Source organism: Ciona intestinalis, chromosome 3 (genome assembly GCF_000224145.3).
Source record: "Ciona intestinalis chromosome 3, KH, whole genome shotgun sequence".
NCBI classification, from domain to species: Eukaryota; Metazoa; Chordata; class Ascidiacea; order Phlebobranchia; family Cionidae; genus Ciona; species Ciona intestinalis.
In genome coordinates, this window is record NC_020168.2 from 2,617,349 (window position 1) to 2,631,628 (window position 14,280).

The 14,280-nt window shown below is 33.2% G+C and overlaps 2 protein-coding genes across 4 annotated transcripts in view; both read left to right on the plus strand.

The window, feature by feature from the left end:
• Positions 1 to 103: 103 nt before the first annotated feature.
• LOC100180968 (feline leukemia virus subgroup C receptor-related protein 2-like) lies at positions 104 to 5,765 on the plus strand. 3 transcript variants are annotated; one of them, XM_026833976.1, is made up of 13 exons: positions 104 to 502; positions 1,036 to 1,201; positions 1,468 to 1,591; positions 1,663 to 1,763; positions 2,020 to 2,115; positions 2,647 to 2,788; positions 3,542 to 3,679; positions 3,750 to 3,817; positions 4,130 to 4,236; positions 4,435 to 4,545; positions 4,750 to 4,855; positions 5,497 to 5,608; positions 5,674 to 5,765. In XM_026833976.1, the coding sequence occupies exons 1-13, from the start codon at positions 414 to 416 to the stop codon at positions 5,733 to 5,735; spliced, it is 1,422 nt and encodes a 473-aa protein (XP_026689777.1). In that variant the 5' UTR covers positions 104 to 413; the 3' UTR covers positions 5,736 to 5,765. The 3 variants fall into 3 exon arrangements, with proteins under 3 accessions (XP_026689777.1, XP_026689778.1, XP_026689779.1); XM_026833977.1 differs by having other exon boundaries at positions 1,051 to 1,201; XM_026833978.1 differs by lacking the exons at positions 4,750 to 4,855; positions 5,674 to 5,765.
• Positions 5,766 to 7,125: 1,360 nt separating this feature from the next.
• LOC101242816 (rootletin) overlaps positions 7,126 to 14,280 on the plus strand; it is an 11,252-nt gene continuing 4,097 nt past the window's right edge. The window contains exons 1-12 of the mRNA XM_009859823.2: positions 7,126 to 7,272; positions 8,504 to 8,604; positions 8,947 to 9,079; positions 9,279 to 9,392; positions 9,461 to 9,525; positions 10,954 to 11,101; positions 11,452 to 11,592; positions 12,225 to 12,329; positions 12,529 to 12,675; positions 13,099 to 13,182; positions 13,545 to 13,619; positions 14,051 to 14,134. Of these exons, the coding sequence (XP_009858125.2) occupies positions 7,126 to 7,272; positions 8,504 to 8,604; positions 8,947 to 9,079; positions 9,279 to 9,392; positions 9,461 to 9,525; positions 10,954 to 11,101; positions 11,452 to 11,592; positions 12,225 to 12,329; positions 12,529 to 12,675; positions 13,099 to 13,182; positions 13,545 to 13,619; positions 14,051 to 14,134 (1,344 nt within the window). The remainder of the gene's footprint in view (positions 7,273 to 8,503; positions 8,605 to 8,946; positions 9,080 to 9,278; positions 9,393 to 9,460; positions 9,526 to 10,953; positions 11,102 to 11,451; positions 11,593 to 12,224; positions 12,330 to 12,528; positions 12,676 to 13,098; positions 13,183 to 13,544; positions 13,620 to 14,050; positions 14,135 to 14,280) is intronic.

The following is a 14,280-nucleotide window of genomic DNA, read 5'->3' on the forward strand; positions in this document are numbered from 1 at the left end:
TGGCATTAGCGACACGCAATCTTATATAGGGCTATAGACAGCAGCAAATGTACTTTACAGCTTAATTGCCATAAACAATACATAAGTATATGCTATCACAGTAGTCTGGATTTGTGATAATACATCCTTTTCAATTCTACATTGCTTGCAGAGGAAGTTAACTGTCTTTTTAATACTGTGCTGCAACTCGAAATCATTACTATTACTTCGAAATATAAAATTTCACAGAAGATGCCGTATGGTAATATTACTTCCGATTTGCGGCGCCGTGTATTGCTGTGTTGAGATTGGCACCAGCAATACCCTAAACAGTTGTAGTCTTTTCCATCAGTTAAACGGCGACCAAGTCAGTAAATGGAAATTTTGAAATTGAGCGCTCTCAGATTACTATTTAGTCAGATAATTTAAACAAAATGCCGGATGACAGGGGAAGGAAAGCCAGCAGTGTAGACCTCGATGAACACCAGCTGCTTCTTCCACCTGCAGAAGATTACGAATACCAGTAAGGTTCAAATAGTTGTATGTTGTTTAATGGTGTTTATTTAACTAAAAAGCGATTTATACGAATGCCAGTTCCTTCTTGTATTTAGTAATGTATCGTTTTGTTTAGACTTCAACTGCGTTATTCGCTTCTCAAAACCAAAGTTAGTGGAGGCAGTTGCTCAAAACCAAACTTTATACCATCACTGCTTGTAAATTATATATCCTACTCAGAACAATGATTTTAAACTACGTATGTAATTTAAGTTCCCGTCACGTTTGTCATAACTCCTGACGTTTACTTTGTTCACCTACCATAGTGTTCTATACCACAGCCTGTTATGTAATTTCGGATACTTAATCTGGCTTGGAGCAGGACGCACATAATGTCCAAATATCCTGATCGTGTTCCAAACAATTAACAACGGTTTATGGCAGTCGTGAGGATACGATGTTTTAATTGTTTGACTGTTCTTTGTTACTATACCAAGTAGGAAAACAAAATTGAATGTACAGGTGTCCCATCTTACCCCACCCTACTATATGACCTTACAGATCGCTATTCTACAGACACGAAGCTGTATTTGTAAGCCCGAAAGAAACCAAACTGTACAAACGACGATGGGCGTTTTTGATACTCTTAGCTTCAGCATTCTTGCTTAACGGATTTCAAAACATTCAATATTCCGGACTTCAAAGTAATGTGGCCGTCTATTACCAGGTAAGCTATATACTGTTACAATGCTGTGGTTTTTATACACACAAACACATATACCGTAGGGTGGAAAAATGGAACATTTTTAACTTTTTTTCTCGTCCCATTTTGTGGTAAACAAAGTACATTAAAAAAAAATAGAAAACGTATTTTTACGACTCTCATAGACCGTTGATAATTGTTTAAAACACGATGAGAATACTTGGATATTATGTGCTAAATGTGTCCCATCTTTCCCCACCCTGCTATATACCTCATTTCATGTTTTACAGGTCTCAGCGCAAGTATTCGATTTGCTCACACAAATGTACTACTTCGCCTTTGTGGTTTGCTTCCTACCAGCAACGTGGGTGATGAAGAACATCGGTTTGCGGTGGATTGCAATATCAGCTACAGGTTTAACTTGACCGTAGGTTATCATTTACACAACTCATTCTGAATACACGCGATTGCATATTCTCTTACAGTTGCGATGTTAACTGGTGAAGGATTTTGTTTTTTATCTGCTTCTCGGAGAAGCTTCTTCTGGGCAGCAGTAGTTGGACAGCTGTTTAACGGAGTCGCACAGGTTTGGTTTATTATGTACACTAAATACGGGGAGGGGGGAGATGGGACACCTTTTACTTCTACTTTCTCGTCCCATTTGGTAGTAAACAAAGAACATTCAAAGAATCATAAAACGATATCCTCATGACTCCCATACACCGTTGTTAATTGTTTAAAACACAATTAGGATATTTGGATATTATGTGCTAAAGGCGTCCCATCTTCCCCCACTTCACTATATGATGTTACTTCAATAAAACTAATGCACATTCATAAAGGTTTTCCTGATGTCCGTACCTATTTTATTTTCGGTGACTTGGTTCGAGCCAAAGATGGCCGCCACTGCCAGTTCAATCCTCTTGCTTTGTTTCCAGGTTTGTTTAACATACGACCGGACATGACCGAAACAATTATTTCCTCTTGGCTAATACTCGTTTCGTGGGAATTTACTTATAAGGAACAGTATATTCCATAATATAGGGTTTAACGTTAAAAGCGGCGAAGATAAATGTGATTGCTATATAGCAGTATACACCTTATAAGGTGAAACTGTTTTGAATATTGTCTCCTAATACAAGGTGTATAGGTCTAGTACTGTGGGGTAAGACGAGACACCCTTATCACATAATATCCGAATATCTTGATCTTGTTTTAACAATTAACAACGGTCTATGAGACAACGGTTTATGAGATTAAATAGGCAATGGTCAGATGCTCTTTGTTTACTACTAAATAAAACGTGAAAATATAATAAAAATGTGTCACCTTCCCCCACCCTACTATATATATATATATACATTTTTAAAATGCTATATTAGATCTGAAATTGTTAACATTTATTAAATTATCAACGTTTTTTATTTCAACAAGCCGTGTTACAATGTGACATATTTTTAATATTTCAGCTGGGGAACGGGCTGGCGCTCGTATTGCCTCCAATTGCCGTACCACACTCGTCCAATATGGACTTCGTAGGACAACGAATGAACTTTCTGTTTTGCGGGACAACAATATTTTCGTGTATTCTCGTTCTGCTGATATTACTTGGTAATTAGATTTAAAACTCATTTAAAATAGCATATCAACAACAAATCAAAATTTGTATATAGATATAGAAATGGTCGCACGGCCGACTTTTTTGCTCTAACGGTTCCGGTTTCACACGGTGATTTTTCCGTTCTGTTTATTTGAAACCAGGCGATACCTTTAGGTCACACTTGAACTCTATATATATCTATATACCTATTTTTGATATTTGGTTGGTGTGAAGTGTAAATATAGTAAGATTTTGCGTAGGCTATATATATTTCTATCTCGCCTGTGCCTTAATTTAAAGGGCCTGTTGATTTTTAAAAATAGTTCCATACATTACTTTATTACACCAGTATAATGTATTTGGAGTAACCATAACGTACTAATTATTGAAATAAAAACAAACCATTCAAGTGGGGCAAGTTCGGACCATAAATTGAGAGATAATATAATGATGATATTCTGCAACGTATGGATAACTTACCGAAATTAAGAAGAATTTTTCCCACCTAAACTTTATATACAATTGTTTAAAATTTACCCCTGTCGATGTACATTTCCCAAGAGATTTTTAAAAGATGTTCCAATTTGCCCCGCGTACCATCCTTTTCAATTGTACTATTTATTTAGGATACCTATTAAGACTATAGGCGGGAATGATAAACAAATGGATTTGTTTGAGAGTTTTACATAGTTTAATTAAACCATTTAATGAATTTCCTATAAATTTAATGTCTTAAATTTGATCGAAACTGTACCCACCCACAGTATTCCCTGAGAGGCCACCCCTCCCACCAAGCCAATCACAAGCTGCTGTCATCAACAGAGACGAAGAAATGTCTTACTTGGACGATTTAAAAATACTGATGAAAAACTGTGAATTTATTAAAATTGTATTTTGCTTTGGTGAGATAATGTTTACTTTGGTCGACACAAACTATCGCAGCTTTATTTATTTCCTTTTTTATTCTCACAGGTTTAAACAGCGGTGCTTTCAACGCTATCACAACGTTTGTTGGACCTGACATAATAAAAAGCCACCCGGTAAGAGTACGTATATATACGTGTAACCGAATTTTAATAACACGACAAAGACACCATGTACTGTGTAACCATAGTATACTGAAGTGGTGTAACGTTTCTTATTTGTAATCTGTCGCCTTGGAAACCTATAGCTCCCAAATTAATTAAGTTAGTGAATTCCGTCTGACTGACTCACGTATCACGCACTATATATTACTGCAGGCAACTTTACTGCTTGTAACGTTTTAAACGTTTTTTCCATAATCATTCAATATTGTTAAGATTAGCCAATGGTCAACCAAACCTGCTATTTATACACGTTTTGTTTTGCAGAGTGTATCTGCAGCAACTGCGGGCGAAATTGGTTCAAGTATGATATTTGTTGGTGCCGTTGGAATGATTGCATCCGGTTTTATTCTAGATCGAACGAAAACATTTTTGTAAATATATGCTCGGTTCAGATGACTCGACCTCACATTTTCTAGTATTTTTTTTTCTTTCTTTACTGCCAGATTGGGCGAAAATAAACAACAAAAATAAGTCCTTTCTTACCCCACCTTGCTATTCGAAAACTGTCATTTAAATATCTCGGCAATCCTCTTTTTACCTAAGTTTATATATTTTTAAATGTAATTAAGGGTTGTGGGTGTGATCGAAACCTTATGCTGCTTTCTTTCTTCTGTATTCTTTGCAATCGCCATCAACTGTTGGAGAACTTGGACTCTATGGCTGATAACTGCTTTTTTAGGGTGAGTACTTAAGTCATGTAATTAAGGCTATGAAAGAATAATCACGCTTTCGACTGTAATGCAAAGGGCAATACAGTTAAAGAATGAATATAACTTGTTTTATTCCCGCGTCGCCTTACATACGTGGTAGCTTATAAAAGAGCGCATAAGGTCCCTGTCCAAGAGCAATAGTTGCATTTATTAATATATTTATTTTATAACAAGATACTTCTTTTCGTCCTTCACCAACACCGGGTCCCAGATTTCTGCCGAGCTTACCTATCCTGTATCAGAAAGCCACAGTACTAGTATTATCATGGCAGCTGCATCGGTATAGTACACCATTAATACTTCTTTTCATGATAACCGCTAAACTGTATATAACGCGACACCTTTAGCAAATAATATCCAAATCGTGTTTTGAACAACTCACAACAGTCTGTTTGAGTCTTGGTGATGCTTTTTTGTAATTCTTTGAACGTTCTTTGTTTATTACCTAATGGGACAAAAAAAATGAAAAGGCGTCCCATCTTCTCCCACCCTAATATAGATTGTGGGTTGGTAAGGTAGTCCATGTTTTCACTATATTTTAGTATCCCGGGTAAAAGAAAACATATATAGTACTGTGGGGGAGGATGGGACACCTTTAGCACATAAAATCCAAGTATCCTGATCGTGTTTTAAATAATTAACAAGGGTCTATGGGAGTCGTGAGGATACGGCTTTTTAATTCTTTGAATGTTCTTTGTTTACTACCAAATGGGACGAGAAAATAGAATGAAAAGGTGTCCCATCTTCCCCCACCCCACTATATAGTAGAGTGGGTTCATTTGTAACATACCCCACGAGATGTGGTTTTTTATTAGGTGCTAACCGTATTCATTTTACCAACAATACTAAATATGCATTCTCTGTTATTCCGATATTGTGATAGTTCTGCTCGTGTTCATTCAAGTTCTTTTTAAATTACAGGCTTTCAGCATGATCTTGATTGCAATAATGCGACAAATTTTGAAACACATTTCGTTACTTGGGTCAAACATATTTTTTTCTTGTGTACTTTTCATCGCATTCGTTTTAATGGGTAAGTCAATGTATACACATGTTAATGAACCACACAGGACACATTTTAACATTTCTTTTTACCAGTTACAGTAAACGGTGAAATGAAGAGAACTGCAGCTGAGAGAAAGCAATCAAATAATCAGTAGTTTTGCAAATAAAAAATATTTTTACAGAAATTGGTGCAGGAGTCCGTGTATAAACTATGTATGTACGGTCAGTGGTGTTAGCGTTCGTTTTTATAATGTAAGATTGCAAGGTATCTTCCTCATATTTGCTATAGGTAGTTGTCGGACTCCGTATATAAACATTTATATACGGACTCTGTTAGTTGTTACATGGTAACTCGTAAGCTGGCACGAGGTGTTAAACCCGTGTGACGACGACTGTCGTTTTCCGTCCACGCGAAGATAAAGTAAGTTACATTCATTCATTCATTCATTCATTCATTCATTCATTCATTCATTCATTCATTCATTCATTCATTCATTCATTCATTCATTCATTCATTCATTCATTCATTCATTCATTCATTCATTCATTCAGAAGCATAGATAGAGTTTAAAACCAATTTCGGAGAAAAGCATGTTTGTATGTTAGAGTGCGATTTCTATGTTGCACGCTTGAGTAGGAATGAATAAAAACAAAAGAGGGAAATTTGATTTCGCTTCTAGCTTTAAGATTCGTAAATTCATTTTGGCATTCTGTTATGATAGGTTGATAAATATTTGTTGCGCCCATTGACGAATATTATTATATTGCTGCTAAATTATCTGCTTTCGTACACCATGTGCAAAAAAATGATTTTAAGTTGTTTTCAGTTTTACTTAATGTTGTATTTAAAAGTTAAACAGCTTTAGTCATTAACATTTATATCATCGGTGCCTTTTCACGTTTTCTTGTCGTGTATTTTCCTAGCAGCCAAACTCGGTAATCCTTTAGCTGGCGTCTTTCTATCATCGTCAATTTAAATACAACATTAAGTAAAACTGAAAACAACTTAAAATAATTTTAACTTGCACTTTTGTTTTATATGCGAACGCCTAAGGATTAAAGCCCATGCAAAATCAGCCAGTGAGCCAGATTCGTTATATTTTTGAACATAAATTTTATTTCTATAGGCCTATCCCCTAAAATGGGCAACAAGCCAACATCAGCATATTATATACTGTCAAATACTGATTATGGTAAAGCATATTGTGCTTTATACAGCATGCATTAATTTACAATGCATGATAATGACACAAGAAAACATTGGGTTCTTATTTGTATCATATGATATGTTTAACCTTTAGTATTCCCCTCAACCCCTGTGCTTTTAATACCATATAATAGAGTTGAGATGTTGTTTATTTTATACATGATACCTTAACATCATTTAATAGGCTTAAAGTAAATTTGTCAGTGATGAACATTGATTTCAACATTTATTTATTTTCTTTTGAAGCTGTTATGTCTTAAAATGAACGATTACTTGATACGATTACTTGATTTTGTCTTTCAAACATTGCCGCAACCATATTGTGCTGTGGAGTAAAAATGGATCATCATTCGTTAAGTGGTCGGGCGGTAGGATCGCGCAAATGGGAGATGCAGCAACTCATGCAAGAGTTCCAGGGTTTGTATACTGAGAAGCTGCATAGGTTGGATGAAAGTGCTGCAGCTGAGACTGAAGAAATAATAAAGGTATTGTAATAGCTGTGTAATTAATAGGCGTGGTAATTCCAATTGTTATCACCGAGTTGTAAGGTTTAATTTTATGCTAGGGTTTGCTATGGGCCATCTATGTCCCATAAATTCGGCAATCTTTTAGCTAATGACTAGTAAAATTTTTGGTCTAAAAATGTTCTGTAGGTCTCACTGATAGCACTGTCTGTTTTTTTTTGAAAAAAACTGGGGCGTTTGTGTCGAACATAAACTTTAAAAATGCACAAAAATGTGGCGCGTCACCATGTTTTCGTAATGAAGCAAACAAAGTTTGATTATTTTGTCATAGAATAAGTATTACTACATTTGATTTTTATGTAACAGATTACGTAATTTGTTAGGGGTTAGGAGTAAAGGAAAGTGGTTAGAGTTTTTACCAGAATAAAACAGTTCAAAAAAGGATTACAACCTGCCAGAATCTATCTAACATATCACTATTGTAAGGTAATAAATCATTAATCTTACGCAAGCCCGGCGAATTAGGGTGACGAAGCCTGTTTTTAAATACTTTCAAGTTTTATTTTCGACACAAACGCCCGACTTTTTCCTAAAAAAAAATTAGTCAGTTGGTATAAGTGAGTTCTAGTAAAAACTTTGAAACCAAAACTTTCACTGCTCACCAGCTAAAATGCTGTCCATAAGTTCCATCTGCGTCATATAAACTCTGGGTGGAAAAACTAAAGTGTTTTGTCCAAGTTTGCCTAATGTAGCAAAGATGCTACCAGTTATCTTATCACAAACCCCAACTATTGTATTTATGGCAAATTATTGGTATATTGACATATTGATCACTGTGTAGCTGAATGTCAATTATTTATTACTTAAACAAAATATCATGGTTTTGTTTATAAAAGAATACTTTCTAATCTAATGTATTTACATAGGTGGGACATAAATGTTTGAGTTGTTTTGTTTTTTTGCAAAGCTGGTTGGTTCCCCTGCTTAAATTCAATTTTAATTACATATTAAGTTAAATTTGATTCATATTCCACATGTTTACTTGACAATTTTGTAACAATGTAATAAATAATGTTGGGTGCTTAACATAATTGAAGTGGTTTTATAAAGCGGCTCTTCAGTTACAAGTACCTACTTAATTATTTGTTTGTTTAGAGTAGAGCAGTGCTGTGTAAATTAGCGTTATTATCCACTTGACGCGTTTGGATTGTGTAGTAATATTCAAGATAAATTATGACGGCTTTTCATGTAGATGAAGTTGCGTATCATGCGTTCATACGTCGCTGACTTGTCAGAGCAGAACGAGGTACTCGCGCAAACTATTGAGGATATTGAGAATGAAGCAAATCATAGGTGAGAATTTTATATAGTTAATGGTTTGAAAACATGTATCATAACTAACAGTTTAATTTTAATATTCCATATTTATAGTTGAATTATGGTGGTTATGTTTAACATTTTTTTGTGTAGTTTCCTTTTTTTCATTATTGTACCTAAAATTGTAAACCTTTTATGAGGGGTATAAGTGCCGAAGTCCAAAGGGGCTACACTTTTTTATGGTATATGTTAAAGTAATATTAGGTAATCATTTTTTATTAGTTTTTTTTTATACAAAAACTATGTTATAGTTGTTTTGATTAAACTTTGCACAAAATCTTCTTCCAATTACCTAATTTTCCCCATTCCTGTATAAAGAGTAAGAGAGTTAGAGCGAAGAATGTCGTCTTACCTCGATGATCGGAATCAAGTTGTGTTTAAGATTGAATCATTGGAAGGAGAAATTGATTTGTTGAAGCAAGAAAATAAACGACTGCATGAAAAAAATGATGTAAGTAAAAAAAACCTTTTGTGCCTAGTTTTTGTGAAGCTGAAAAAGTTTATTCGAATGTAAGGTGAAGCTTAGGGACGGTATTGTATTTGTATATATCTTTTGGCAAAATAATATTCATATTATTATTTTTGATTTTTTTTCGGCTATTCTGGTTACTCGACAGATGTGTATGGACTTAGATATTATTTTATTTTAGGAACTACAATACAAGAAATCAAACAGTGTCAAAATTGACCCGAAGAATGCACACAAAGACATTGTCAGTTTAGCAAAGTTGATTCAAACTGCACGTAACACTGGAAAGTGGAAGGTGGGGAAAGAAATGATAATTGTTGAGTTTAAAGTTTGTAATTTTCTTTATATTTTCTTATTTTTTAGTTCGATTCAATAAATCTCATTTCAACTTCACTTCAAGATCTTTTCGGGGATCTACACCAACCAGAGTGAGTGTAAAAAATACAATATTTTATGTAGCTAATAAATAATTGTGTATCTAGACCCGATTATTGGTACATTTTTTTCTTTATTTAAACAAAATCAATTTCATGTACCTGAAAATGAAACAAAACTACATTGTCTACAAATCCGTGTTACTTTTATTCAATGATTATAACCCATGTAGCCTACACATCTAAACAAAGAGCATGACACTCACTTATCTTGTCCAACAAGTTTTCAAATTGGTGCCACCAGCCCATAGCTCCTCCCTATTGGTCGATTACTTTGATTCGATTGGTTGAGTAAACAAGTCTAATCCTCACACAATCAGTCAGCAAACAAAAGCTTCCACATTCCCTATTATCAGTGTTGCCTAGCCACAAAATTTATTTCCAGTGTTGCCAAGTTGAGATCTAAAAATTTAAAACTAAGAATATTAATTAAAATATTTGAAATTTAAATTTATTTTAAAAAAAACTTAAAAAGTGGTAATTCCATATTCAACATAGGTTTTACTAATACAGGTATTTGTAGTTCCCAGATTTTTCAGTCCAAATTTAGTATAAGCTGTATTACAATGTATATTATGATTACCCAACCAACTGTCTAGCTATTTCCTAATCCTCACAATACAATGGATTAAACCTAACAATAACCAAACCAATCCACAATTGTTCTCTTACTTTCCCCTATCGAGGTTAATTACTACTCTAACAAAAACCCATTGTATTTGAACACCCTAGGAAAAAATCAGGCACTACCAGCATTGGGACAATGTAGTGTTTGCTCATGTATGGAGCAGAGAGTAGTTGAACGGTTGGTTAATAATTCACTAATTTGATCAATCTGAGAGATGTTTAGACTTGCGTAGTATTAGTTTGAAGCGCTTACCGTTGACCAGTTAAAGATGAGAACAGCCGTAATATGATCTTAATTTGTTTGTGTTAATAGTCAAAGTCAGCTTTTACATTTTGTTTATGGCAGTAATTTTATTATTTTTTATGTATTGCTAAATTTAAGAGAGGTTTTAAGCTTCATTGATTAAACTCAATGTTTTCGAATCTGTGATGAGAAGTTGAGAACAGTCGAAATATGATCTTAATTTGTTATTGTTAATAGTCCAATTCAGTTTTCAAATTTTGTTTATTGTTATATTATACAAATTTTGTTTGTTTGTATTAAAATTTAAGTAATTTTAATCTTTATTAATTAAAGTCAATGTATTTGTATTAATTTTTTTTGTTGCTTGCTTTTGTTTGTTCTTGGTTTTGTTTATTTTGCTTACATCTGGGTTAAACCCAAACTAGACTGGTTGCAATCATTTACACAAGTTATAATTAAAATAAGTAACTACTCTGAAATAGCCTTTACCTTTAAAAATAATTTTCCTTTCAAAAAAATTATATATTAATTCCTCCCCTTTGCTGTTACAGAAGTACTGCAAAACAGGATGAAATAATAAATGGAAAAATTACAAAACTTGAAAGTGAGGTTGCTGACAAGGATAAATTGGTGATAGAGTTAAGAGAAGAAATAAAAACATTGTCAGCAGATATGGATCGATACCGTTCATCAGCCATGGTAAGTTGAAGTATCTTGTTTTATTTTTCGTAATGTTATGGTTCTGTACGCTCTACATGGTATTTTAAATTTATAGTAATAAAATCAATATAATATAACTGTAGGCGTGTTTTTATTTTTACCGCATTTGAAAACGTGTCATTAATATGCCAGGAAATGCATAAGCACAGCATTAAAATACTACAAATTGTAGTATTTTAATGAAAAAATTGGGTGCCATCTAAAGGCATCTAATGTTATAAACTTACTGAATGCCACCACATTTTATTTTATTGATAACTGATATGCAAGTTTAACTAGTAGCCATTTTCTTCTATTTTCATCATTTAATCTGCATCTTCTTTAAATAGGACTCTGGTTTCATCCCCTCCACATCAAGTACAAGAAGAGCTGATGATCTCACTGGAGTAACAGATAAAGATGTGAAGATCATGCGTCTTCAATCAGATCTTCGAATGTCCAACCAAGCAAGGGAGGACGCATTGAATGAAGTGAGGGGTTGTTAGGAATTTATCACTGTCATTGTGAAAGAATGAATGTAACTTACTTTATCCTCGCATATTTTATGTGTGGCCGATAATTTGGACAACCCATTAGTGACCACTGGGTCGAGGAATTGTTTTTAAGTGTCTTGCCCAAGGACACTTACACCTACAATGGTAGCAGTGACGAGTCTTGGACCCATTACCTCTGAGTTACATGCGGGCCGCTAACCTACTGTGCTATGGCACCGTTACTGTTTTAATTGCAATTATGTTGTCAAGCACTCTGCCTTTCAACTTTGTATTTTATGTTTCATTTGTAATTAAAAATAACTTATATATAAATATATATATATATATAATATATTTGTTTCAAACTTTGCTGCATTTGTTTTATATTGATATTTCACAATGCATACAGTGGAAATTATATTTTAAACATTTACATATATATATATATACAACCATTTTCAAATAACACTTTTTATACCAAAAATATAAATATATTAGCCTACTACACAATCTAGTAAAACTGGTTAATACCACAAAACATTTTTTAAATGTCTCAAATTACTAAATGCAATACGCAACCCATACTATAGACTAATTTTCCCAATACTTTAATTTTCTGTCTCCTGTAGCTTGCTGTCCGCGACGGAAGAATCGAACAATTTAAAGAAACAATTTCCTCCCTCAGGAATGAGATAAGTGCCAGAGATGAAGAGGTTGATTATTGCTTTATGCACGTGCTTAGTAGAACACGTTTAGTTTTTAATTATTTACCCCAAAATCGGCTAACGATATGTATGACCCTGGTATTTTAATAAACTTTAGATCGCTTTTCATGATTTGTGGTTTCAACCTTATCAAACCTTTGTTTTTAAATCCCAGAAGGAAAATAATAAAAAAAATTTGGCGTTAAAAAACTGTTTTTTTTTCGCACAGAAATTGTCACTTGAAGATGCTCTCGAGTTACTTGAAGTAAAAGTAAGGGAAGATCACGAAGATGCGAGGAATGCTGATGAAGAGATGATGCAGATGAGGAGGGAAGTCAACATCCTTCATGATCGGAACGCAAAGTCCATGGATGATGTGAGTTGCTAAATATCACTTGTTGGGGTGTGGTCATGCCAAAACAGCTTAAGTTAGTTATATAAAATGTTAATTTTAAAAAAAGTGGCATTTATTTTAAGTAATGTTTATCAAAATTGTTTAAACTTCATCAAAATTTTTTTTGTATTTATGGTAATTTTATACATTACACCAATAGAGTATTGGGGGGGGGAGATGGGACACTTTTTTGTTCTAATTTCTCATCTCATTTGGTAATAAACAAAAAACATTCAAAGAATTATTAAACTGTATCCTCACGACTCCCATAGACCGTTGTTAAACGTTTAAAACACAAATATGATATTTGGATATTATGTGGTAAAGGTGTCCCATATTACCCCACATTACTATGTATCTACAGTGTGTATACAAGATACTAAATTATATTATTGATGCTTACAGCTTGCCCAATATGAAAGATTAGTTCACAGTTTGCAACAAGAACTTCATGAAGAGAAAACAAATAGTGTTACCAATGCTGAAGAGGTTGTTCATATTTTATATTTTATGTTTTAATTATATTTCTGTATTTTATTTCAAGCTACTTCATAATGCAATTTTTTGTAACTTTTTTTGTTGCAAATTTTTTGGAAAGAAAAAATGCATTTTTTTTCTGCTGTAAACAAATAGAATAAGTTAATAAATAATAAATATTTTGTGATTTAATTTTAAATATTGAGTTTTAATGATATCTGGTTCTCCCCCTTTTTGTTTAGATTAATTGATTTATATTCAAGTACAAAATAGCTTAATTAACCCACACCAGACTAAAGTTGGCAGTAAACTACAGATGTTATTGATAGCATTGGTAAAGAAAATGTTCAAGTAAATTCAACATATTATTTCAGCTTCAACTATTACAAGATCGATTAATGCAGAATCACAGCGATACTAAAGATTATCAAAATACTTTGAGGAAAGAGGTGAGCTGTCTGATTATACAAACGTCAAATAAATTTGGTTTACTATCTTTATAAGACGGTAAAATTCATGGTGTAGTGACCACACTTATTTTCTTTCATTTAAATGTACATTTTTAACTGTAAGCGTGTTTTAATAACTATTGTATGTTCCTATACCCTGGCTTTTCGTTTAAATTCTTTTTAAATCTTCTCTTTGGTAAACGAAAAGACAAATAAAGTTATTATTATCATCAGGGCATTGGGATTTTTAGCAAATTTACTTCTACCTGCTACCCAAACCATTTATGGTTATTAAGACATGCATTTTCAGTTTTTCATTTTCATTAAACATTAAAGAAGTTTCTGACCAAGATTTCTGTTTCTTATAGAACTGGTCTTTTCATTTTTCAGACAGATATTTTCAATTCAATGATTGCACTTAATTTTTCTAGTTAATGACAAAAGAAGACACGGTTCAGCGATTAAAACGTGAAAATTCTTCGATGAAAGAACAAATTGAAAACGTGAAACACGAGGTGAATACAAACAACAAAAGAAATCTAATTTTTTTGACTTTTAAATTTAATTATAAGTAAATATTGTTAATAACTTTAATATTAATGTTTTGCAAAGACAAACTTTATCACTAATTAAATACTCTGAATCATCCAATAATCAAGAA